The sequence below is a fragment of the Desmodus rotundus genome, chromosome X, assembly GCF_022682495.2.
Source record: "Desmodus rotundus isolate HL8 chromosome X, HLdesRot8A.1, whole genome shotgun sequence".
NCBI classification, from domain to species: domain Eukaryota; kingdom Metazoa; phylum Chordata; class Mammalia; order Chiroptera; family Phyllostomidae; genus Desmodus; species Desmodus rotundus.
In genome coordinates this window covers 45526174-45553370 of record NC_071400.1, presented here as the reverse complement: position 1 = coordinate 45553370, position 27197 = coordinate 45526174, and the positions used below count along the sequence as shown (strand labels likewise).

Below are 27197 nucleotides of genomic sequence, written 5' to 3'. Positions count from 1 at the left end.
CAAATGTGTGCATGTGTGACTAATTTGCCTGCAGAAGCTGGAGAGAGCTTCTTTGAGGAAATGCCATTGGTTGAAAAATAGAATAAGAGACCATTTGACCAAAGCACAGGCCGACTGGCTGGCTGACTGATAGAAAAACTGATAGACTAGCTGGTTTCAGGGTTGTCTGAGCTACTGATGCCCCGGTTGACAAGCTGTCTGCAGGACAAGAATACTTAAAAGCCTAACAGTCTGACATCCTGACCAGTTAAACTGCCTGGTTGGCTGGTCAGCTGGCTGATGAACAGTTTAAAGGCTAAGTGACTAACTGGATAACTGACTTAACTTTCTGGCTTCATTTCAGTTTCCCCTCTTATTTCTTAAACCAAGTATAGCCCAATGTTGGTAATAAAGCAGCATGAAAGCAAAATCCTGTGCACAGAGAGAGCCAAACACATCCCCAGCTGGCTCAGCATAGCACAGCACAACAGGAACCTTTCCTCTGCATCCCCACACAGCCAAGTGGGCCCCAGCACAAGCCAAATGCAGCTTGTAAAAGAGACACAGATGATTTTTTTTTTTTTTTTTTTTTTGCCAGCAAGGGTAAAAATGAAATCAGAGGCAGGCAATCAAAGAGGTTGGATAGATTTTCTTAAAAACCTTCAAAAACAACATTTTCTTTTAAATAGGATTTTAGTGATCATGATGTCTAATGGAATGCTTGTCCCTACAGAAAACACTAGAGCAATAAAGTTCAAACACGAGAATAGGAGACACACTGGGCACAAGAGATCCCTTAGGACATTCCTTAGATGGCTTCTTTTCTTTCCTTGTGTGCTTTTGTGGTAATGGGGTGTGTTAATGGCCCAGTGCCGTCTCAGCACCAGACTGTGTGTGCTCCACTAAGAGCAAGTAAGCTCAATGAAAACTAACTAAAAATATGCCCAGGCCATCTTTACATGGTGAAGAAGAAAGGGAGAATGGAGTTGGAGATATGGCCAGACAAAAGAAGGTACAGTGGGGATAAGTTTGACATTCTCCAGCCCCATCTCCATCCTGGGGTGCTCTGAGAGCTTGAAGGCACCCAGTACTTCGGGATGCCAACTAGGGAGAGGACTGGTCCTGGAGTAGCCTCAGATCACCCTAGCATCCCTAAAATGGGAAAAGAATGGGAATTCAGGGGCCTGGAAGAGCAAGGATACAAGAAGATGGTCCTTGAGCCCCAGAGGACCCATATGTTTGGGTTCTTGCTTCCATATCATTGGGAAAGGGTAATTGGGCATAGCCAGCCAATTTAGGGGCAAGGCAGAATACCACTTTAAGGCAGTGGTTCTCCGGCCAAATGCATATCAGAATTATCTGGGAAGCTTTAAAAACCTATGTACTTGTGGGGAGGTAGAAGAGGGTAGAGGGGGGATAAATGGTAATGGAAGGAGACTTGACTTGGGGTGATGAATACACAGTACAGTGTACAGCTGTATCATAGAATTGTACATCTGAAACCTATATAACTTTACTAACCAATGTCGCCCCAATAAATTCAATAAAAAGGGGAAATCCTATATACTGTAAAGTTTAAAAAAAGTAAAAGAAAATAGAAACCTTTACACTCTAGCCTCACTCCCAGACATTCTGGTTTAAATGGTCTAAGAGGAAGGGCCTGGGCATCCAGTGTTTTTTTTTTTAAAAACTCCGAACATGATTCCAATGTGCAATCAGAGCTAAGAACTATTGCTTTAAGTGAACGATAGTTTTATCAGGACGTTCCAGAATATTCCCAGACCAGAGTGGCATATCTAGGTGGAATTGGCCAAGTCTGTCTTCTAACTTCCATGTTCCTTGTTAATGAATTCAGACAGTCTTTTTCTTTATTGTAACCTCTGCAGTGGTGTGCTGGTAAACATTTAACAACCAGTTCTCTGTAGTCCTGATCTGTAGTGTTTGACAATTTCCCTGGTGTACATACTCCCACCATGGCCACTTTCAAGTTATCAATGGAATATCACCGAACGCAGAGTTGGGATACAACTGGCTCTTCCGCAGCTGAGCAAACCAGCTCCAGCATGACACTCACCTTAAGTACTGACTCCTACTAAGCCCAGGGAAGCCATTCTCCAGTAAAGAGCTTTCCTAACTAACCCCATATTCTCAAATCTTCATTGTGCACATATATGGAGAGAGGCACCACTCAGTAACCAGAGATACTGATAGAAAGTGCCTCGAAGAAGCTTCTTTTTTTAAAAAAGATTTTATTTATTTATTTTTAGAGAGAAGGAAAAGGAGGGAGACAGGGAGAGAAACATGGATCAGTTGCCTCTCACATGCCCGCAGTTGCTCACATGCTCACATACCTGGCCTGCAACCCAGGCATGTGCCCTGACTGGGAATTGAACCAGCAACCTTTTGGTTCGCAGGCTGGTGCTCAATCCACTGAGCCACACTAGCCAGGGATTGAAGAAGCTTCCTTAATCCTCCAGCCAAAATTAATTTTGACCTTCATTGTACTCTAACATGCCCATGGTAACTCCATCTACTCTCATGCAGTTCTGGAGGTCAGAAGTCCAACACATGTTTTACTGGCCTAAAATCAAGGGTATGCAGTGCTGCATCACTTTTGCTTTCTGGAGGCTCTAGGGGATAATGGGCTTTCTTTCCTTTTCTAGCTTCTAGAGGCCACCCACAATCATTGGCTCATGGCTCCTTCCCCCATCTTCAAGGCCATCAAGCTTGGGCTGACTCCTTCTCACACTGCATCACTCTAACCTTTTCTTCTACTTCTCTCTTTCACTTACAACAATCCTTGTGATTCCACTGGGCCCATCTGGAAAATTCAGGCTAATCTTCCTTTTTTAAGGACAGTTTATTAGCAATCTTACTTCCATCAGCAATCTTAATTCCTCTGTACTATATAACACAGCATATTCACAGCTTCTAAGGATTAGGGCATGGGCATTTTTAGGAGGCCATTACTCTGCCTCTGCACATGATAAATCTGTTTACAAAATAGAAACATTTTAATGTAAAGTGAACAATTGTTATAGTTTTTCATATACATTTTATACAGTTTATAAAAGTATTTTATTTATTTTTAGAGAGAGGGGAAGGGAGGGAGAAGGAGAGGGAGAGAAACATCAATGTGCGGTTGCCTCTCGCATGCCCCCTACTGGGAACCTGGCCCAAAACCCAGGCATGTGCCTTGACCAGGAATTGAACTAGTGACCCTTTGGTTCTCAGGCCAGCCCTCAATCCACTGAGCCACACCAGCCAGGGCTATACATTTTGCTTAAAGTAGGGCATACCTGAACTCTATGTCACCTGATGGTTGCAACATCTAACTAACCATTCATTGTTTCCCACTCAGCAAAGTTCAAACTTCCCCTAACCCCCTCCATTCACCAACAAGATCTTCTGTTTATCTCCTAATGTAGTCTCTCATCTCTCCACTCACCCATGTGTGTGCACGCATAGTGCCATTGTTCAGTGCACTTGGGCTACATGCAGCATGCAATAAAAGTTAGGTGTAATAAAATGTGTGTTGTGTGTGCAAGAGAGGAATGTGTGTGGGGAGATGCATGAACATTCTTAACGGTTCTATACATTTCACATTCATTCATTCTATTTCATTACCATTGCTGTCCCTCCAGCTGAGGCCCTGACTTTATCACTTGACTCTTGCTCTTAGCACCATAATCCCCTCCTTGCCTCCCTGGTTTCACATTAGCTTTGCTCCTGTCCATTGGGCAAACTGGTCCAGATCAGCTTTCATTCTGTCACTCCTCTGCTCCAGGGCCTACAGTGGATTCCCACTGTAGCTTATAACTGGCTTATTCTGCCACCCCCAATCTCTCCAATCTCTTTTCTTGTTATTCTCCTCTCCAGCCAAGCAACTATGCTTATCAACATGCACATATGTCTTGCTTATTTCCATGCTTGCTCTCTGCCTGTGAATACATTCTACTCTCTGCTAATCCATGCCTATCACTTCAAGATCCAGCTTAAAACACTCTCTTGTGGGACGATAGTTCTGTTTAACCCCTTCCTGTTCTTTTATTTCATATTCCATGTTATGCTTGTCTACAAATTTTACTTGAATTTGAATTTTCTTGATGTTTTGCTTTTTAAAAAATATCAGGTCTCATTTGTTGAATACTTTTAATGTGTCAGGCAGTGTGCTAAGACATTGTACATACATTTTTCTCATTTACTCCTAAATGACAACATTTAGAGATAGGTACTCCATTTTGCAGTGCTCAGAGAGGTTAAGATACTTTTTCAAGGATACCCAGCCAAGAACTGGTGTAGGTGGGATCTGAACCTGGTCTGTCTGATTCCAGAACCCTATGCAATTTCTAATACTGTTTTATTAAATAAGTCATGTGTCTTTGTGAGTCTAGGTGTCCCCAATAATAGTGTACCACTCCAGGGCAGCATTCATGTTCACAGCTGTGCCTGGATCACTCCTATCAATGAGATTAGTGCTCCTCACCCAGGCAATACCCCACTGACCCTGCTTGGCCTGGTTCCTCCCAGAGCTCTGGACCCAGAGGTTAGTGGTTCTCAAACCTGGCTATACTGCAGAATCACCCCAGGAACTGAAAAATAAATAAATCCTGATGTCAAGGCTGCACCCCAATCAATTAAACCACAACCACTGGGAGTATCTGTATTTATATAAAGCTCTCAAGTAAATTCTGTTGTACAGTCAATGTTGAGAATCACTTGTAGAACAAAGAATATTCTGTTGTGAAGCTGTTTCTCTGTTTTATTTATTTTTTCAATTTAAAATCATTTTTATTTTTTAATTACAGCTGACATACATTATTTTATTAGTTTCAGGTGTTCACCCCAGCGATTAGACATCACTTACTAAGCGATCATCCCAATAAATCTTGCATCCATCTGACACCATACATAGTTATTATAGTATTATTGACTATTTTCCCTATGCTGTGCTTTATATCCCCATGACTATTCTGAAACTATCAATTTGTACTTCCAAATTCCTTCACCTTTTTCACCCATCCCCCAAGGCCCCCTCCCATCTGGCAACCATCAAAATGTTCTCTATGAGTCTGTTTCTGTTCTTCTTGTTCATTTTATTTTTGTTTTTTAGATGTAATTGTTGATATATATGTATTTATTGTCATTTTATTGTTCATATTTTTATCTTTTTTCCCTTCTTCTTAAAGAAGACCCTTTAACATTTCATATAATTCTGGTTTGTTGGTGATGAACTCCTTTATATTTTTCTTATCAGGGAAGCTCTTTTTCTGTCCCAAGATTCTAAACGACAGCTTTGTTGGGTAGAGTAATCTCAGTTGTAGAGCCTTGCTTTCCATCACTTTGAGTACCTCTTGCCGCTCCCTCCTGACTTTCAAAGTTTGTATTGAAAAATCAACTTTACAGTCTTATCAGAGCTCCCTTGTAGGTAACTAACTGCTTTTCTCTTGCTGCTTTTAAGATTCTCTCTTTGTACTTAACCTTTAGCACTTTAATTATGATATGACTTGGTGTGGGCCTCTTTGGGTTCATTTTGCTTGGGACTCTCTGTGCTTCCTGGACTTGTATGTCTATTTCCTTCACTAAGTTAGGCAAGTTTTCTCTAATTACTTTCTCAAATACATTTTCAATTTCTTGCTCTCTCTTCTCTTTTTGAAACCCCAATGATGTGAATGTTAGCATGCTTGAAGTTGTCCCATAGGCTCCTTACACTACCTTCATTTTTTTTGGATTGTTTTTTCTCTTTTTTGCTGTTCTGGTTTGGTATTTTTTGCTTCCTTATATTCCAAATTGGTGATTTGATTCTCAGATTAATCTACTCTACTGTTGATTCTCTGTAAGTTATTCTTCATTTCAGTCAATGTGTCCTTCATTTCTGACTGGTCCTTTTTTATGCTGTTGAGGTTCTCAATAAGTTTATTGAGCATCCTTATAACCAATGCTTTGAACTCTGCATCTAGTAGATTGCTTGTCTCCATTTTGTTTAGTTCTTTTAGAGTTTTGTTTTGTTCTTTCATTTGTCTCCTCATTTTGGCAGCCTCTCCTGTGTTTGTTTCTATGTCATTGGTAAAGCTATGTCTTTTGGGCTTGGTAGAGTGGTCTAGTGTGATAGATGTCCTGCAGGGTCCAGTGGCACAGCTTTCCTGATCACCCAAGCTGGGCACTCAAGGTGTGCCCCGCTGTGTGGGCTATTTACACCCTCCTCTTATAGTTGGTTGCTGTCGGCATGTTTTTTTATAAATATATTTATTGATTATGCTATTACAGTTGTCCCATTTTCCCCCCCACTCCACTCCATCCTACCCACTCCCTCCCTCCCACATTCCCCCCTATAGTTTATGTCCATGGGTCATACTTATAAGTTCTTTGGCTTCTACATTTCCTACACTATTTTTACCCTCCCCCTGTCTATTTTCCACCTATCATCTATGCTACTTATTCTCTGTACCTTTCCCTCCCTCTCCCCCTCCCACTCCCCTATTGACAACCCTCCATGTGATCTCCATCTCTATGGTTCTGTTCCTGTTCTAGTTGTTTGCCTAGTTTGCTCTTGGTTTTGTTTTAGGTGTGGTCGTTAATAACTGTGAGTTTGCTGTCATTTTTACTGTTCCTATTTTTGATCTTCTTTTTCTTAGGTAACTCCCTTTAACATTTCATATAATAAGGGCTTGGTGATGATGAACTTCTTTAACTTGACCTTATCTGAGAAGCACTTTATCTTCCCTTCCATTCTAAATGATAGCTTTGCTGGATACAGTAATCTTGGATGTAGGTCCCTGCGTTTAATCTTGGGTAATGTAATGATAATGTGCCTGGGTGTGTTCCTCCTTGGGTCCAGCTTCTTTGGGACTCTCTGAGCTTCCTGGACTTCCTGGAAGTCTATTTCCTTTGCCAGATTAGGGAAGTTCTCCTTCATTATTTGTTCAAATAAATTTTCAATTTTTTGTTCTTCCTCTTCTCCTTCTGGCACCCCTATAATTCGGATGTTGGAACGTTTCAAGATGTCCTGGAGGTTCCTAAGCCTCTCCTCATTTTTCTGAGTTCTTGTTTCTTCATTCTTTTCTGGTTGGATGTTTCTTTCTTCCTTCTGGTCCACACCATTGATTTGAGTCCCAGTTTCCTTCGTATCACTATTGGTTCCCTGTACATTTTCCTTTGTTTCTCTTAGCATAGGCTTCATTTTTTCATCTACTTTTCGAACAGATTCAACCAATTCTGTGAGCATCTTGATAACCAGTGCTTTGAACTGTGCATCCAATAGGTTGGCTATCTCTTCCTCACTTAGTTGTATTTTTTCTGGAGCTTTGAAGTGTTCTGTCATTTGGGCCATTTTTTTTTTTTTTTTTATCTTGGCGCTTCTGTTACTTTAAGGGGCGGAGCCTTAGGTGTTACCCCGGGGAGGGGTAACGCTGGTCGCTGTGCTGTGACGCTGTACGTGGGGGAGGGGCCTAGAGGGAGCAATGGTACCCGCCTCACTCTCCTCCGGATTTCAGTCTTTCACTCCGATACCCACAATCAAACTGGGCCCCTCTGGTGCTGGTTCCCCAGTGGGTGGGCTTGTGCACACTCTAGGCCCCTGTGGGTCTCTCCAAGGACCTCTCCCGTGAGGCTGGGAGTCTCTCCTGCTGCTGCCCCAACCCCCTCGGGCACTTTCAATCAGAGGTTTGAGGCTTTATTTCCCGGAGCTGGAGCCCTGGGTTGCGCAGTCTGCTTAGCTCCCTGCCGTTCGCCCGGTTTATCTGTGTGCGAATGTGGGGCCCCGGGGTGCTACCCACTGTTCTACCTGCCCCACTCTCCGCCACTCTGAGTCCAGCCCTCTCGGTTTATCTGCACAAATGTAGGGTTGCAGGGTCTGCTAGTGTTCGGACTGCCTACCCCATTTGTCCCACACTCCGCCAGTCTCAGTCCCGCCACGGCAATGTGAGTCCTTTCCACCCCGGGTGCCCGTCTCCGCCTCTCCTACCGGTCTTGATGAATGTTTATTTTGTATTTCCTTGGTGTCGGACCCCCTTGCCGTTCGATTTTCTGTCAGTTCTGGTTTTGCGAGGAGGCGCAGTGTGTCTACCTACGCCGCCGTCTTGGTTCTTGCCCTGTTGGCATGTTAATGGGTGGGATTTACCCCCAGGTCAGTCAGCTGCAAGGACTGGCTTCAACCACCACCGAGTCCACTGACCACCATGGAGGATCAGCTGTGCAAGGTCGCACAACACAGAGCAGGACTTACCTCAGCATGGCTCTGGTGCCTGCTGAGTATGCCCCTTGAGTGTTTCACTTATGGAGGTGATTGGGTGGTGATGCTTCAACATGGCCTGAAGCTGTCCACTGGGTGTGTTGGCTCTGGGGACTCCTGGGAGGTGCTGGCCAAGGTCAGTGGTCAGCCCAGGGCCACCAGACATGAGCTATAAAATGACTGCAGATGACTGCTAGCTCTGCTGGGCTTGGAGGTGCCCAGGTGAGGCCAAGCTGCAAACTAAGGCTGGCTGATGATATTACTTCTCACTAAGGGGCCTGGGGCCTGGGGCCTGGGGCCCCTTAGTGAGAAGTACTGGGCACACTGAGGCCAGATGCCGCTTGTTTGAGAGATTTTAGGAAAATCTGAAGCATGAGCCAAGACAGATCATTCGTAAGGAAAAACCAATGGAAACAGTTTGGGTGGGCCTGAAAGCTGAGTGAAACAGGGCATCTCCAAATCACCAGGGTCAGGAAAACAGTGTGAGACAGGTTGATGGAGACTCAGATATGACACCCACCTGCCAGCTCTGCTGGGAGAGGGCTCATCAAAGGAACAATGGCCTCTGCCAGTTCTTCTGTCTGGGAGAAAGCTGTCCCCTTAGCTCTCACCCTGATGTCAGACAATTCAATTCCTTTCCGTATGTCTCTGGTGCCTTTCAAGATGCTGCCCCAGTGCTGGAGCTCAGAGGGAGTGAGTCTGAGTAAGTACATGCATGGGCCCTTTAGGAGGGATAGCTTGGGACTCCACAAGCCCTCTGTCTCTTTCAGCCTTAATCCTCACTTGTTTTTACAGCCAAAAGTTATGGAGACTTCTCTTCCTAGCAATGGGTTGGGGGGCCCGGAGTGGGGCTGGAACCCCGCACTCTTCAGGGGGACCTCTGCAGCTGAGATATCCTTCCCGATTTTTACTTGTCATATGTGGGTGTGGGACCAGATTATTCTGTATCTCTGTCCCTCCTGCCAGTCTTGATGTGGATTCTTCTTTAATTCCCTAGTTGCAGGACTTCCGCTCAGCCAGATTTCAGGTGGTTCTGAATGATGGTTGTTCTGTAGTTTAGTTGTAATTTTGATATGGTTGTAGGATGAGGCAAGTATTGCATTTACCTACACTACCATCTTGCCCAGAAGTCCTGTTTCTCAGGAAGCCATATCTCTCCTGCATATCTTGTCTTTCCACCCCCTTCCCTACCTGCCCATTTGTCTTTTTATTCAACAACATCTGAGCAGGGAAATAATTATTAGTTAAGGAAATGCCCACAAGCCAATTAAATATTAGCTCCAGGCACATTCATAAACCAATGGCATTCCTGTGAATCACAGGTGGAAAAATTAACATGTAAAGCATTCTGGGTTTAACAAAGACAAAAATAGCTCTCTTAGAAACAGCAAATGCTCCATGTCTTAATCTGCTAAAACATCTCCCCTTGGGAAATCCTTTAAGGAAGGAAAGTTGCTCCCTCTCTAATACCTTTCACCAGATGGCAGGCAGGCCTGCCCCCATGCATAATGGTCACTGAGTGTTCAAACAGGAAAGCCGTGGCAGACCAAGGCTGCCTGACTCTGCACAGACAATAGTTGCTTGGTAGTCTAAATGACCTCATTGATGAGAAAGGTTCTAAGGTTCTGAAAGAGGTAGACCCTGGGAAGTGAAATGGGGAACAGGTTCTACCTGCTGTCTCCCCAGGCCTCCTTAGATCTTATCTACATACTCAGACATCCCCTCCTGCATGATTCCAAGTGTGTGTGCCTGTGGCAGGGCTCTCCAACTAGTATACACATGGGGTGGCTAGAGTTTCTGGGGTACATTTATCCCACTATTTCACATGAATGTAATATCCTATCTGTGCTATGACACAAGATTGGGGAGTGGTGGCTTGGAGGTAGCTCCAAGTTCTCCATTTCCCCTACCTACTGCTAAAGACCTCTTATGGGTGATTGGGCACTCCCTAGCTTTCCCTAGCACTGTCTGACCTTAATATGTGGTCAAGATAGCATGTCCCACAGGTTTGAGAAGGGCAAGAAAGATGAGCCCAAATGGGTTCATGATCGGAACCACTTCAGAATAACCTCACCTGACAGGCTCAAACTCTCTTTTTCAAGATTATTTGTTCCTTTGTTCCCAAGGCCTGTCCCTACGGAGAAATAGTCCCAAAGCCAGGCTTACCTTGGCATCCATGATGCTGGTTTCCACTCGGGCCACGCCTTGGTTCTCCCGAAACAGCTGGATCTTGCTGATCTTGCTGAACTCAGACAGCACAGTGGTGAGGTTGGTTTTGAGGTCAATAACATGGCTGATGCCATGACGGGGTCCTACCAGGAGAGTGGTGGCTGACTGCTTCTCATCCTGGTGCCCAAGTGTGGTGGGCAGCATTCACAGAAAGAAAGGCAAAGAAGGCAGGGAGAAGAGATAGGAGTAGGAAATAGAAAACAAGCATTGGGCCGGTTCTACTGGGAAGTCTGGAAACATCTGGGGCTCAGTGCCAGAGAAGGAGGACAACCTTGAGGGAAAAATGGTCTTGGATGTTCCTGTTGTCAGGACAGGGACCCAGGTTGTCTGTCTAAATGGATACCTTAGCCTCAGCAGCAGGTTGAGTGAAGTGGGCAGCAGCAGAGCTGGCTGTAGCAAAATCACGAAGTAGCTGAGGCTTTTTCCAGTGCCTTTATAGTATCCTGTTCCTATCAAGCCCCACCAACTTTGCATTTGTTGCTGCAGGCCACTCAAGGCATCCACCCAGTACTCTGTTTGAACAGGTAGCATCCTGGGTTTGGTCTTTATTCCCTAACCCCAACAAACAGCCACTCAAACTTTCACTTCTCACTGGTTGCCAAAAGCTAAACAGACAAAAAGTAACTCTGTCTAAAGTGTTAAGGGTTGATTGGGTATTTAATGGGGGGGGGGTCTCTCTCCCTAAGAAGATATTTGCCCTTTAATAGGCACTACATCAATCTTAACCCAAAGGAATGGCTTATAAGAATTTCAGCAGTGGCAGAGTGGAGGGGGTGGAGTGGAGGGAGGGGGCAGTGGGTTTTCAGTGATCTTCAAATCCCAGTATGTAAATGGATACTTCTGTGCTGGGTGGACTGAATTCTCTTAAGTGATCCCGACAGGCTCCTTGGCACCATCAACCCTGAGCCATCTGCTGGCCCATTCTGGGGTATGAGCATCACCCCAAGGAACCTCTTTTATCTGCTATAGATACTTTGATAAGCACCTTTCCTTTGGTGCCCCATGAGCATGATAGTTTGTTCCCCAGAGCATGACAAGCACTTGGACCCAGTCAGCAAGATGATTTGAATTTCCTTTTGCAGTAGCTCACTAGGGTAAACTAGCCTAGGGCACAGTCTTAGGGGGACCAGCAGCCCCTCCCCCTCTTGGGAAGAGTGTTGCTATAGTGGAGGCCCTAGGCAGGCAGAGGAAAACATACTGATTCAAGAAACCTGGGGTGGGGGGCTGCAGGGTTATAGGGAATGCAGTGAAACAGAGTAAGAGTCTGGCCCACCACCAGTTTTTATATGGCCCATGAGCTAAGAATGTTTTTTTACATTTTTAAATGGTTGGGAAGTATTCAAAAGAACCATATTTTGTGACATGTGAAAATTACATGAAATTCAAAGTTCGGTGTCCATAAATAGAGATATGGGAACACAGCCACGCCTGTTTGTTTATGCACTGTCTATGGCTGCTTTCATGCTACAATAGCAGGGCTGAGTATTTGTGACATGTGCATACCCAACTGCAAAGCCTAAAATATTCACTATCTTGTCCTTTATGGGAAAAGTTTACCAACTTCTGAAATTGAGGAAAGGAGACACAACAGGGTCATGGAGGGATACTGAAAACAAAAATCACCTTCTACTTTACCATTTTACCAGAGCACCATGGGAGGGGAGAGGGAGAAGAAGGAGGAATAGGAGGGAAGACCTTCAGAAATATTTGCTGAGATAAAGTGTCATCCTAAAGCTCTGATTGAGTCCCTCCTGCCCTCCACCCAAGGAAAGCATCCACAAAGGGCTCCCTCCCACCCAATCCCACTGCCCTTACTGACCAGACCCACAGTGTTGAACAAAACGCCAGTGAAGGTTGGAAGTTCATTCAGAATTCGAAGATACTGGAGCTTTGCCTGAATTGCGGAGCCCTGTGGAAACAACCCACTCAAAAATATGAGAAACTTGAGATACACAAAAGCAAACCTGTGTTCTCAGGAAGGAGTGTCAACATCTCAGGATAGGATAGAGTCAGCAAGACACACTGTGGGAGTGTGAGGAGACCCTCAGAGAAACTGCAGGAAGGTTCCCCTTCAGACAGGTCTTGCTTCTAGCATCCCCTCTCCCTTCTTAAAACCTGTTTCCTACTGATCCTCATTCCTTAAGAATCCAGCTTACTTATTTTGGGGGGTTAATTACAACACCTTTCTCCAACTGTAAGACCCCCACTTTATTTATACCTATCTCCTGAGATCCCCTATAGCCACTAGCTACTAACCATCCCAAACCTTTGATCCTGAGCACACCTAAGTCCCAAGCCTGCTCTTCCTCTGGCATTTACTTGTACAAAAGTCTCTAATAGTAACAGCAGCATCCCCTGGGGGTTTCAGCTAGAAACCTGGGTGTCACACTGGACTTCTCCCTCATCCTCTTACCTGAGAAGTCCACTAGTCACCAAATCATCTTGATTCCACCTCCTGTCTATCCAACCCTCTTCTCTAGCCCCATGGTCACTGCCTTGATGCCCCCCACCTGTATTAGGGTGGCAGCCAGGTTACCTTCAGTACTGACACTCATTTTCCTCAGCCCCTCCATGCTACTTATAGGGAACATCCTAAAATATAACATTAATCCTATTAGCTGCCTGCTTAAACCCTTCAGTGGTTCTTGGCTGCCCTACAGGATGAAGTATAAACCCCTTTCCACAGCACACAAGACCCTCCATGAATTGGCTCCTGCCAACTTCTCCAGCCTTCTCTCTTGCCCCTACTTTTCCCTGACCCAAGAGTGTTCCTTGAACTCTCTGTCCTGGCTTATGGTGAACTATTTGCATTTCTTTTCATGTACTACATTCTCTAATGTCCTGATGACTTTGTATAAACAGATCTCCCTCCCTGGGAAAGTCTTGCCCCCACCAGTTCATCTAGACAAACTCTTGATGGTCTGTCCATCAAGACTCAGCTTTGGCATTGAATGCACCAATTCCTGGCCTTTTCTGCCTTCCTCAGTTTGGATTGGGTGTTCTTTCTGCATGCTTTCAGAGTCCCATGCTTGTTGCATTGTGTTGTGACTGACTGGTGTTTCCCCACCAGCCTTTTCCCCAACTTGAGATTGGAAACCAGGCCTTCTTCAACTTTGAATCTCCAGTCCAAGGACTGGGGATCCTCAAAAAAGTTTGCTGAGGAGATGGTTGGGAGCACTGATGTTCTCCTCTTCTGGGAAGAAAACAATCTGATTAAATATGCACAGCAAGGTATGAATGGCTTAACTCTTATGGGAAATTTGCATCTTAAAAGAGAAGCTAGTTGGTAATGCAAGGAATCTGAAATAGGTGGAGTAAATGGAGGAGACAATGTCTTGTGTCTACATCTGCATGCTGATTTCAGTGCTTCTAACCACCCTCCTGCTTCCTAGGCACAAGCAGACTGAGCTTCACAAGCATGAGAAGAGCATACAGAGCTGGGGGAGCAGAGAGCGGGAGGTCCTCAGCAGGTGCCCAAGAATGTTCAGGAATGTAGAGCAGTGAACAGAGCCCTCAACATGCCACCCAGTGACCCATTCTCCAACTCCTGCCTTGTCTCACCAGGCTGGGCTTTTATCTCCCAAAATACCCTGTCCCAGGATTAATGAATCAGAAATTAAATGAGAGAAACAGGAAAACATGTGCTACCCAGGGTCTAGTGCTGTCCATATAGCAGATGTTCAACCAGCACTGACTAAATGGGTGAAATGACCTGAAAATTTTCTCTTCCTGCATCTTGGTCCCTTTACTCAGAGGACCCTGGGCTTTCTCAGTGACTGGCCACTGAGCTTCCCCTGGGGGAGGCTCAGGCTTGGGGAAATCCCCTCTCCACAATCATTCCCCAAATCCAGCCAAGCTGCATTGTACCCAAGTTGAAAACAGTGGGCAGGATCCCCCAGAAGACCAGGCCTGCTTGGAAACCATGCAGGAGCCGCCATGGCCACTAGTGCCTGAACAGGGTGCCCAATGGCCTGCTCTGGGTACCTTGGTGCCACTGGAAGGATGTGTTTGGTGAACCTTCAGTTGCTGAGAGAGAGATTTCCGGAGGTTCTTCTCTTTGATGCTCTGCAGGAGGGAGGGGGGAAGAAAGGGTTCCAGGCCCCACTCCTTCCTAAAAGCAGAAGAAAAGTAAGAAATTAACGAGAAAGACAAAGTGGGACAGAGAAAGGAAGATGGTAAGACAGAAACAGACTGAATCTGAGAGGCAGAGACAAAGGGATGAAGCCTGGGAGAAAGCCTGGGTTGGGTGGAGAAGGAGAATAAGACTGGCCACAGTTCCCCAGTATAAGCTGTAGCTCAAGGACATCATGGTCTAGGTATGAGGAACACCAATTCTCACTCCCATCCCAGATCTACATTCCCAAAAAGCATAGCACAACTCAAACAATGCACCTCCTCCCTACATAGCCTTAGAAGTGCCCCATCCCAAAGGGTCTCAGCACAACTCACTCCACATTCTTGAGTGAAATCTTCTGACTAGGTCGAGTGGCTGAGACAGTGATATAGATGTGGAGGGCAGCAAGGCCCAAAAGCATCTCCGGCTTGGGGTCCATTCCAAAGCGTTCTCGGATAACATCATTCCGACTCTGTGAAACAGGACAATCCAAACCTGTTAGTTAAAGGAGTCATCCCCTCCTCACCCACCCATCTACTCCCTTCCATCACAGAAAAGCATCCTAGTGCCAGGGAGACTTCTAGATCAAGGAGAATAGAAAAGTTCTGCCTTTGGGGGAGAGGTAACAGGAACCTCATGTCTCAGAGATACTATTCACTTCATTCCGCAGATATTGAATGGTTTTCTTCTCAGTGATAGGTGCACACACTGGCATAAGTGAGGTTGCTAGTGATACTTCCTTTATTTCCTTCTCTTACAAGAACCCCTCCATGTTTTTACTCATCGCCCCCTCCCCAGCTCAGATGGGAACAAAAGAAGAGAGACATTGGGAGGGGCTCTCTATAGGGCTCTGGCCCAGAAGCCTAGGATGACAGATGGATTTCAGAAATGAGGCAGATATTCTGTTTGTTGGGGTCTGAAGGTCAAAAAGCACTGATGAGTCAGTTTCTCTTATGCTAACCTAAAAGGGGTATGCTAGAGCTACTGGTCAAGGGTATGATAATTCCCAAACTCTGAGGGTTGGAGTTCCAGCTCCAAAGATTCACTCTTTGGTTCAAAGATTCACTTCAAAGTGAATCTTCACTTCAAAGTGAGTGCATCACTTTGATGTGTTCATCAAAGATTCACTCTTGGTTAGACCAGTTGCCCATTATGTTGAAGTGGAAACAGGATGAGTTAAGGAGCTAGGGAGCCATATAGGAGAAAGGGGAGAAGGAATGCTTCATCAATGATCATCTACATAGAAAATCCAATGGAATCTACAAAAAACTACTGGAACTAATGAGTTAGCAGGGTTTCAGGATATAAGATTAACATATAAGAATAAATTACAAAAAAAGAATTACATTTCTATATGCTTCTGACAATTAGAATTGAAATTAAAATCAAAACCATTCATCATAGAATCAAAAATATGAGAAAACTAAGGATACATATGTCAAAATATGTGAAAGACCTTTACACTGAAAACTAGAAAATACTGCCGAGAAAAATTAAAGAAGACATGAATAAATGTAAAAATATACTGTGTTCATGGGTTTGAAGACTCAATATTATTAAGATGTCAATTCTCCCCAAATCTATCTATAGATTTAACCCACTCAGAATCACAGCTGGTTTTTGGCAGAAATTGATAAGCAAATTGTAAAGTTCACATGGAAATGCAAAGGACCTAGGACGGTCAAAACAACTGAAAAAGTAGAACAAAGTTGGAGGACAAACACTACCTGATTTTAAGACTTATTATAAAGCTACAGTAATACAAAGAATGTGATGTTGGCATAAGGATAAACAGGTAAATCAGTGGAATAAAAAGATAGTTCAGAAATAGATTCACATACATATAGGCAACTGATTTTTGACAAAAGTGTAAAGGCAATTCAATGGAGAAAGGATAGTCTTTTTAATAAATAGTGCTAGAACAACTAGATATCCACAGGCCAAAAAAATTTTTTTGATTAGTACTTTGTACCACATACAAAAGTTAACTCAAAATGAATCTCAGACCTAAATGTAAAATCTAAAATGATAAAACTTCTAGAATCAGATGGGAGAAAATCTTTGTGACCTTGGGTTAGGGAAAGATTTCTTAGATGTGACACCATAGAGGAACCACAACTGAGTCAAAGTGCTGGTAAAGAAACCCAAGGCTGTTTGAAAAATGTTCCTAACATTTTAGGTTGTCAGAAGGGGCAGCAAGGATGACCATGATCAGCCATCATCAGAGATGAGTTTTGAGGGTTTCTGTCCCCTCTTATCAAGCACTCTGTAATCTTATGGGCACCTAAAACTGAACATATTCCAAAATGAGCTCATCTTTTCCTTGAACTCATTCCACTACCTAACTTGGGAAGTGATACCACCTCTACCACTTATCAACTCAAAGCTCATCAATTCTATCTTTTAAATATCTCTTGTACCATACCCCACCCCCTCCATCACTGCCCTGATTTCAGCCCCCATTATTTCTTCTATGGATCACTGTGATAACTCCCTAGCTGGTGTACTTCTTTAGCATGATGCGTTCTTTCAAAATTGCTCATCTGGCCAGGTTATTCTCCTTTCAACACTTCTGTGCACCCACCCTACAACAGGATTTCTTTAGGTGCATGTTAGAATCACATGAGGAATTTAGAAAATGTAAATATTTGGACCTGATTCCCATAGATTTTGATTTATTTGGTCTTGGGTGGGGAAAAACATTTTTCTCAAAGCTTCCCAGATCATTCTAATGTGCAGCTAGAGTTAAGACCCACTGCCCTGAAACAGTGGTTTTCAAACTCCATTGGACATCAGAGTCCACTAGAAGTCTTGTTAAAACAGATTGCTGGGCCCAAATGCCAGGATTTCTGATTCAGTAGGACTAGACTAGGGCTCAAGAATTTGCATTTCTAACAAGTTCCTGGTTAATGCTTCTGCTGCTGGTCCAGGGACCACACTTTGAGAAACATGACCCTAAAGAATTTTAAAGCCTACTCTTGCCATGACCTATCAAGCCCTTCGCCATCTGCTTCCTGTTTCTCCCATTTCATTTCTTAACACTCCTTACTTCATATTCTGTACTCCAGATATAATAAATTACTCACATTTCTTGCATCATGCTGTGCTGTTTCATGCCACCAAGCCTTTGCAGATGCTAGGCCCTTTGTGTAGAACGTGCCCCTTCCACTCCAACTCTGCACACAGTAAACATCCACTCATCTTTCAAGGCTAAGAGCATGTACACATCACTTCCTCTGTGAAGCCTTCATGATCCTCTCCCATGGAGAGCTGGCAAACTGCTTCCTGGATGCTGCTATTGGCATCGTACCCTGCTACACTATTTTATATTTACTTATAAATATAAATACACATATCTCTGAGCTCTAGCAAGTAAGACATTTCTTTGTTCATCTTGATTACTAGCACTGAGCACAGGGCCTGGCTCAGAGTAAATGTCTCTGGATGGACTAAATTGGGAATCATCTCCTTACTGGAGCTAGGCACTGGGGGTTGGGAACCCCTGTGCACCCAAATGGGCTTGTTAAACCTTGGGATTCTGTGATGGTGTCAGAGTTATTGCGTTGCTTGCTCCTGAAAATTGAGATCTGTGTAAGCAAACAACAGGACTTTGAGACACAGCCAGCTTAGGTCACCAGGCCAATCAACCTGGCCATGTTCTACGGTGGTAGCAGAAAAGGAAAGGGCCTTCACAGCTACCTGGAGGTTGGAAAAACTTATATAGTGACTTCATTGTGATGGCCTGCCTGCTTTTTTGTCCAATGGTCTGTCTCTCTGAGTATCTCAAATCAGACTCTACCTGGATGTACAGGTACTCAAAAGCAGCAGGATCCCGACGCAGCAGCTCCACAGGATCTTTGGGAAAGAAGCTTATTCGGAAGAGGCATTTCATTCCATGATAGTGTGTCCGCTGTACCACCTGAATCCCAGGGATGAGAGGTGGGAGGCAAAGAGATCTGGGAATCAATGGCTGTGCTAGTAGGAGCCAGCTTGGTGGCTCCTCAAGGTGGGGCTTCGGGCAGAGCAAGGGTGTTGTCTCCTACCTGGCCAATTCCAATTACCCTTAGAGAAAAGTGATGAGGGGCCACCCTTCTTTTCTGCCCTTGTGACCCAAGTGACTAGAATTTTTGAATCATTTATCCAGAACGTGGCCTTTATCAACAATTAGGTCTAAGGTCCCAGATACTAGGTCTGAAGAGAGGGCTCCTGGGAATTTCTCTGACTCTTTTCTTGCTGTGGGGCTAATTCCTTCACCTTGTGGAGGGGCCTAGACTCAAGCAGAGTAAGTTCCTGATTAGAAGACAAATCAAAGATTTAAAATGCCATTTGGAGGTATAGATGAAACAAATGGGCAATATAAAACAGTAACTGCTGAAGCTGGCACTGGGTAATAAGAATTCCCTATATAACTCCTCTTATTCTTGTGTATATTTGATTCCTTTTTTCAATAAAAATGTTTAAAATCCAATTTGGAACAAGAGACCAATTGGATTCAAAAGACCTCTTGAGGGTCAGGGAGGCATTGAGGCTTCTCTCCAAGCATGATACCCACAACCTTCCCTTCATGTGTGGGAACTTGTGAGTCCCAAGGCTGCATTTGGCTGAAAGCTAAACTTGAATAATTTTTCTTCCCAAAATCCTTCCATTTTTTGCATCTGATTCTGGCTTTTGTTTCACTTCCATTTACCCATTTCTTCCCAACTGTCCTTCTCCAACTCCTTCCCTCCCTCTCTGGGAATATTAATTGGCCCTGGTTGCTTCTTTGGTTATTCCTGGTGCTTCACTATTGGTGAAATATTATGCAGCCATCATGGATTTCCCCAGCCTTTTTTCCATGTGACAAGAGCTAAGATGATAAGATGCTGTCTCCTACTCTGCCTTGGAAGTTGATATGGGTGACATATTGCCCATCCTTGGCCCCAACCAGCCTATTCCCATCCAACACTTGTCCTGGCCTCACTGGTCTCACTAAGCTCCATTGCCTGACCCTTTCATAACAGGCTTCAAGTGAAGGCCAAGTTTCCTCTCCAAGGCAGAAAAATCTAGCAGGCACAGCTTCCAGGAGACAGGAGAGTTGGCAATGTTCTTCAACTCAGCATTCCAGGAGCCATGCGGTGAGTTACCACCCCACACTTTACCCTTAGAGACCAGGACTAACAATCTTCATGCCCTTTTTAGGTCACAGGGAACATTACCAAAAGCCCTCTGGATGTGGGTAGTACAAACTTCGATTGAGAACTGTAACTTCTGGGAGCTGGCCAAATACATCATTATGAATTTTCTAGAAAGAGAGTGCCTGGGGTCCCCTTTTCTAGTAGAGGTCACATGCAAAGCTATCAAGACAGGATAAAAGAGTTACTTACATAAGCCAGGGGCTGCTTCTCCTGGAGAAGCAGGAACTTGTGGTTCTGTTCTGGCCCAGCATACTCAAGGACAAGAGCAAAGTGCTCAATGTATCTCAGGGAAAGACGATCCTGTAATGTCACCATCACATCCTGTGGAAGAGAAAAGAGCTTTGAGAGGGAGCTCAATTGTAGCTCTAAGCTACTCTAAGCACCAAACATGGGTGAGGGGGACTGACTACCAAGAACGGTAGTCCTGGGGAGAAGGCTGAGGCTTAGAAAGTGGGCCAGACAGAGATACTGGCCATTATGGTGGTCTAGGCATTGTGCTCCAGGATGAGGAGAGGGATACATGAGTGCTCTTTAGAGGCCTGGGCCCTGGGGAACACCAGTGGTGCAGGGGGTGGAGAGAAGTATTTCTGTATTTGGCCTGGGCAGGCATATAGCAAAAGAAGGTATAATCATTTGCCCTCCTTTCCTCCTTCTCTTCCTCCTTTCAACAAATTATTTTCTGAGTGCTTACTAAGTGTCAGCCACTGTACTGTTCTTCCCTTACTTTCTCATGTAAGAATGTTCACTTTGGTTTGTCCCTCAACTCTTTTTTTTTTTTTTGATATATTTATTGATGATGCTATTACAGTTGTCCCATTCCCCCCGCCTCACTCCACTCCATCCTGCCCACCCCCTCCCTCCCACATTCCCCCCCTATTGTTCATGTCCATGGGTCATACTTATAAGTTCTTTGGCTTCTACATTTCCTATACTATTCTTACCCTCCCCCTGTCTATTTTCCACCTATCATTTATGCTATTTATTCTCTGTACCTTTCCCCCTCTCTCCTCCTTCCAATCCCCTATTGATAACCCTTCATGTGATCTCCATTTCTGTGGTTCTGTTTCTGTTCTAGTTGTTTGCTTAGTTTGCTTTTGTTTTGGTTTTAGCTGTGGTTGTTAATAACTGTGAGTTTGCTGTCATTTTTACTGTTCCTATTTTTTATCTTCTTTTTCTTAGATAAGTCCCTTTAACATTTCCTATAATAAGGGCTTGGCGATGATGAACTCCTTTAACTTAACCTTATCTGAGAAGCACTTTATCTGCCCTTCCATTCTAAATGATAGCTTTGCTGGATAGAGTAATCTTGGATGTAGGCCCTTGCCTTTCATGACTTGGAATACTTTTTGCCAGTCCCTTTTTGCCTGTAAGGTCTCTTTTGAGAAATCAGCTGACAGTCTTATGGGAACTCCTTTGTAGGTAACTGTGTCTTTTTCTCTTGCTGCTTCTAAGATTCTCTCCTTCTGTTTCATCTTGGCTAATGTAATTATGATGTGCCTTGGTGTGTTCCTTCTTGGGTCCAGCTTCTTTGGGACTCTCTGAGCTTCCTGGACTTCCTGGAAGTCTATTTCCTTTGCCAGACTGGGGAAGTTCTCCTTCATTATTTGTTCAAATAAGTTTTCAATTTTTTGTTCTTCCCCTTCTCCTTCTGGCACCCCTATAATTCGGATGTTGGAACGTTTCAAGATGTCCTGGAGGTTCCTAAGCCTCTCCCTATTTTTCTGAATTCTTGTTTCTTCATTCTTTTCTGGTTGGATGTTTCTTTCTTCCTTCTGGTCCACACCATTTCATTGATTTGAGTCCCAGTTTCTTCGCATCACTATTGGTTCATTTTCATTTGTTTCTCTTAGCATAGCCTTCATTTTTTCATGTAGTTTTAGACCAAATTCAACCAATTCTGTGAGTGTCTTAATAAGCAGTGTTTTGAACTGTGCATCCAATAGGTTGGGTATGTCTTCCTCCCTTAGTTGTATTTTTTCTGGAGCTTTGAGGTGTTCTGTCATTTGGTCCATTTTTTTTTTTTTTTTTGTCTTGGCACATCTGTTACTTAAAGGGGCTGAGACTTAGGTGTTCACCGGAGGCGGGGTAATGCTGGTTGCTGGGCTGTGACGCTGTACCTGGGGGAGGGGCTGAGAGGGAGCAATGGCACCTGATCCACTCTCCACCGGATTTCAGTCACTCCCTCTGCTACCCACAATCAAATTGGGCCCCTCTGGTGCTGGTTCCCGAGTGGGTGCACACTCTAGGCCCCTGTGGGTCTCTCCAACGACCTCTCCTGTGAGGCTGGGAATTTCTCCTGCTGCCACCCCAACCCCCACGGGCTCTTTCAATCATAGGTCTGAGGCTTTATTTCCTCCGTGCTGGAGCCCTGGGTTACGCGGTCTGCTTTGCTCCCCTCCGTTTGTCCCAGTTTATCTGTGCTGGACTGTGGGGCCGCAGGGTCTGCTAGTGGTCAGACTGCCTGCCCCATTCGTCCCACACTCCACCAGTCTCGGTCCTGCCACGGCCACAGGAGTCCTCTCTGCCCCGGCTGCCCATCTCCGCCCCTCCTACGGGTCTGGATGAATGTTTATTTTTTATTTCCTTGGTGTCGGACCCCCTTGCCTTTCGATTTTATGTCAGTTCTGGTTGTGCGAGGAGGCTCAGTGTGTCTACCTACGCTGCCATCTTGGTTCTTGAAAAGTCGTCCCTCAACTCTTTATTTAGGAATTTAAAAATAGCAAAAGCTACAATTATGTGATTGAAAAGTCAACTTTCTGGATTCAAAATATAAATTGAATGACCAGAGTTACTGGCAAAATGTTCATTTTTTTATTGTAGCTGACTTTTAGAGTGAATCAATTTAGCAACTTGACAAATGTGCTCACACGGGAACTACATTACATGTCTTGTGTACAGTTATAAATCTGATTACTTCTGGGCTCTGTCTGCTCTGTTGCCCTACTTTTAATATTAGGGTGTCTGGAAACATATCTGTGGGGGTTGGCCAAATGTCAGTTTGAAACTTCTACCATCTATTTGCTGTGACTTCAGCCCACACTGGGCTCCAGAGTATGTGTTTGTGGAGTCAGCATCACTCAGCCCCCAAAGGCTGGGAAGAAGCAGGCTTTGGATTGTGAAGCTCCCTTACAGCCAGGGCTGCCAAAAAGCCCCTCAGTAAACTTGAATAAGACAGTAGTGCATTCAAATGTTCAGCTGGAAATTGGTGGGTACTTGAGACTATCTTTTTGTATTATCCAAGTAGTAAGAGGCGCCAGTGTTTCTGGAACTCTGGCAGTAACAAATGAGGTTTTCTTTGCAGTTCAGCTGCATTGGGATTGTGGATGGCTAAGCTGGTGATTGCCAATTGGTGTTACAAGTGTAACAGCCCCTATGCCAGGCTGTCTATTCACTTAGGTTCCTCTCTGGGACAAGTGGCTTGGCAGCCTGTCCAAGTTCCAAGGAATAGCCAGTGTACCACTCCCCACCCCCCACTAAAGTCAGAATGATATCACAAGCCAGGGATCACTGTTGTCCTAGAAGGCCGGGGCTACCTGAAAGTCACAATGGTGGTGATGTTTTAAGGTGGGAGAACACTTGGAGAAGGTTCCAAGGGGAAAGAGAGGAGTAAAGGCTCCAGTGTGGGGACAGACCTAAAATGAACATACCAACCCATGACTCAACACCAAGGAGGATTCTGACACAAGGAGATATCCACAACTGGGACATTTGGATACTCCTAGGTAACCTAGTTCCAGTTCAATGCTCCTCCCATAGTCTGAGACATTCAATTGCCAAAAGACTATCCCAGGGTACACTAGGAAGTGTGTTTTGGTCCTGGGATCCACCCAGGTCTGTGCCTTCCAAAGAAACTCTTGGTTCAATCAACTCGGGGTAGGCTGAGCGTTTTGCAACTAGGGTGCTACTGGCACTTTGGGCAGAATGATTCTCCATAAGTCAGGGACTGTCCCACTCCCTACAGGGCACTTAGCATCTCTGACCCTGAGAGACTAAATGCCAGTAGCATACATGGGGATGACCCCCAATCACCTCAGACATTTCCAAAAGCTGTCTGAAGAGAGGGCAGTGCCAACCCTGGCTGAGAACCACTGGTAAGCCCAATTCTGAGCACCTATTAGGGAAAGTTTCCTGGCCCAGGGGTTTCTTGATTTATAGGGTTGTCTTAGTCTCCACATGGGTACCTCAGAACACCTTTGAGCCAATGTGGGTTTTCTGGGCAGGCACTGTAGCCACCCATCAGTCTGAGCAGCATTGGTTACATTGAAACACTCATTCTGGAAATGGCATTCTCTTTCTGAAGAGAGTTCAGAAGAAACAGGAGCAGACATTTCTGTTCCAGAGCAGAGTTGAACCTGGGTGTTAATTTTATCATCACTTATCCTCCTTAGGACTGAGGAAATTGCTATAATTTTTAGACAGCTGACTGAGCTGTCAAGAATCACAGCTCAGTAATTGCTCTTCCTGTAAGAAGAATAGTCAAAGGGACTGTTGCTGGACTTTTCAAATCTTGGTTCAGTGCTTAAGATCTGCTTGCCATTTAAAAAGCAAGGCATGGCTAAGCTTATCTCCACAGAGATTGAGTTTGTTGATTTCTGTGTATAAACTTGCATCGGTGTTAGTGTATCAACATGAATCACTTTTGCTTTATAAGTGGTTTAATGATCTTCACATCCTTAGCTCCTGAGTCTTAAAGGACCCAGTGTAACACCAACACAAATCAACTGACCAGTAGATGTGTATGGACATGTGCATGTACATACATACACACTTATGCATGCACATACACATGTCTGGCATGCACACACACATTTACAATCACTAGCATGCAGTTGGGCATGTAAATCCCCCCCGCCCCGCCATCATCTGAGGACTGTGTTTTTACAGGCAGGTGCTCACAGCAGCAGGAGCTCAAAGGCTACTTTGCTCTTGCAGCGAACAGCTCTGTGCAGATACAGAAAAACCAACCAGGAGAACAGCAGCTGTGTGTGCTCTGCAGAGGGCAATGCTGACCCGACAGGAGAATCTGTAGGTACCTTAACAGTGGTCCGGCCATCAAATGTGAATGACTTGATCTGCCCATTTTCTAAGAAGACCTTCAGAACATTAGGGATGAGGAGAAGAGCTTCTTTCTTCATCATTTTCTGTGAATAGACAAGGAAAGTACAAAGAGAAGGTCTCATTTAGAAGAAGGAAAGAAACCAGAGCAGGAGTTTAGAAAGGAATAAAAAGGAGTGTGTGAAGGAGACAGGGAGCCAAAGGTATGAAGGGACAGAGACAGAGGAAAGAGCAGGTCACTAATAATGTTGCACGGACACCAAAACCAAATTCTCTAAGACATTGAGGCATATCAGATGTTCAACATTTGAGCCCTGGCTGGTGTAGCTCAGTGGGTTGGGTGTCATCCTTCAAACCAAAATGTCACTGGTTTGATTCCTGGTCAGGATACATGCCTGGACTGTGGGTCAGGTCCCAGGTTGGGGGCCTACAAGAGGCAACCATTACCCAATCAATGTTTGTCTCCCTCTCTTTCTCCTTTCCCTGCCTTCTCTCTAAAAATAAATAATTTGTTTTTAAAGTTCACCATTTGATGCCACAGCACAACCACATTCTACTGTGTGGCTCAAAGCTCCACAGCTTAGAATGGTGGTTGACCCACAAAGACCACCACATACTGAAGGGCTGGTGGGATACCTCTTTAGGAGCCCACCTCACTCGTATCTCTTGACACCTCCCTTTCCACCAGGCCCCTCAAACACTGAGTTCACTTCCACATCCATGTCTTTGCTCTACCGTTCCCCCACCCTGTGGCATCATAGGTCTTTGCTGATCCGGCACCTGCCTACTTCCCCAGAGTCATGTCTTGCCATTCCATGTACCCATGTTGCTCTTCCATGCCTCCATACAGCTGACATCATTCAGGGACTGTCTCACTCCCTGCAGGACACTTAGCATCTCTGACCCTGAGACACTAAATGCCAATAACAAAGCAAACCATAGGGATGACCAAAAAAATCCTCAGACATTTCCAAAAGGTCTCTGAAAGTGGACACTCCTGACCCTGATTGAGAACCACTGAAAAAGCCCATTTTTGAATACCTGATTATTACATAGTGAAAGTTTTCCTGGACCAGACATTTCTTTACTTTATAGAGTGGTACATGTTAAATTATCAATAAATATTTTTAAAATAAAAACCGTTCCCTCTGTCTTTCTCCTTCCTCAGCAAACTCCTACTCATCCTTTAAAATCCAGCTTAAATATGTATTCTGGAAAACCTTTTCCAGTATCTTTGTATCTTCAGGTCCTTGGACCTGGTGTTCTCATGTGTTCCAACAGCAACTTATACACATCTCTCCCAGTGCTCTTCTCATATTTTTGAAAAGCATTTGTCTTTCACAATTGAACAGTGAACTCAGAACACAATAACCATGTCCTATTTAATCTTTGTACTCATAACACTGAGCAGAGTCTCTGGCACACAGATGGTGCTCAATAAATTATGCTGAATATATGAGCAGTAGGTGCTTGATAAATGTTTACCTGAATGATTAGACTCATCACAAGAATCCATCCATTTCCCAGGGCCAACATCATCAGTTTTCCAGGAACTGAAAAACTTCATAAGGTGGCCAGATTCCTTAATTCAGTGAATATTCATTGGGCTTCTACTATATGCACTGCACTGTGCTAAGCCCCATGTGGTGTATGGAGAACAACAGAATACCCGGGTTTAGTCTCACACTTTTGTTGTAGTGACTTGGTGTGTGTGCACATGCATACACATACGAATCCATTAGAGAACCATTATAAAAACCAAAACAAAGCAACAGGTGTTAAGTTTTCCCAGATAAGGTAAATTGGATTTTTATTATTTTTCATTTTTTTAAAGATTTCATTTACTTATTTTAGACAGAGGGGAAGGGAGGGAGAAAGAGAGAGAGAGAAACATCAGTGTGTGGTTGCCTCTCACACTCCCCCAGCTAGGGACCTGGCCAGTAACCCAGGCATGTGCCCTGACTGGAATCGAACCAGTGCCCTTTGGTTCGCAGGCCGGCCGGCACTCAATCAATTAAGCCACACCAGCCAGGGCTAGATTTTTATTTTGAAGGAGATGGTGGGTGTGGACTATTAGGAGGCCATAAGAGAACAGTCGAGATTTATGTACTGTCACAGACAAAGTATAAAAACATGAACAAATAAATCCTCCCAGGCTGGGGTATAGTTGGCAGTCGTGGGGAGCCAGGAGTCAAGCCATGGTGGGAAGTCATGGGTTATAGAGTTGAAAAAAATGTGACTACCTGGTTCTCTCCCTGATCCTGGAATACCTTGCTCCTGCTAAGTCCAGAGGCTCCGATCCCCATGCTGACGACACTCAGTGGTGGCAGGTTTTATTTAGCACACTGGGTTGGACTCAGATAATTACTTGATTTTGTTTAAAAATAGAATTGGAAAGGAGCACCCACAGGATTTA

The 27197-nt window shown here is 44.5% G+C and overlaps 1 protein-coding gene across 6 annotated transcripts in view; it reads right to left on the bottom strand.

Annotated features, from left to right (window-relative positions):
* Window positions 1-27197, bottom strand: part of FRMPD3 (FERM and PDZ domain containing 3) — a 151901-nt gene that overhangs the window by 22068 nt on the left and 102636 nt on the right. For all 6 annotated transcript variants that reach the window (XM_053917545.1, XM_045188493.2, XM_024551650.3 and 3 more), the window contains 7 exons: window positions 24760-24867; window positions 19916-20047; window positions 18352-18471; window positions 14888-15024; window positions 14423-14549; window positions 12258-12347; window positions 10376-10555 (listed from right to left, as the gene is read on the bottom strand). In XM_053917545.1, coding sequence (XP_053773520.1) covers window positions 10376-10555; window positions 12258-12347; window positions 14423-14549; window positions 14888-15024; window positions 18352-18471; window positions 19916-20047; window positions 24760-24864 — 891 coding nt within the window. In that variant the 5' untranslated portion in view covers window positions 24865-24867. The remainder of the gene's footprint in view (window positions 1-10375; window positions 10556-12257; window positions 12348-14422; window positions 14550-14887; window positions 15025-18351; window positions 18472-19915; window positions 20048-24759; window positions 24868-27197) is intronic.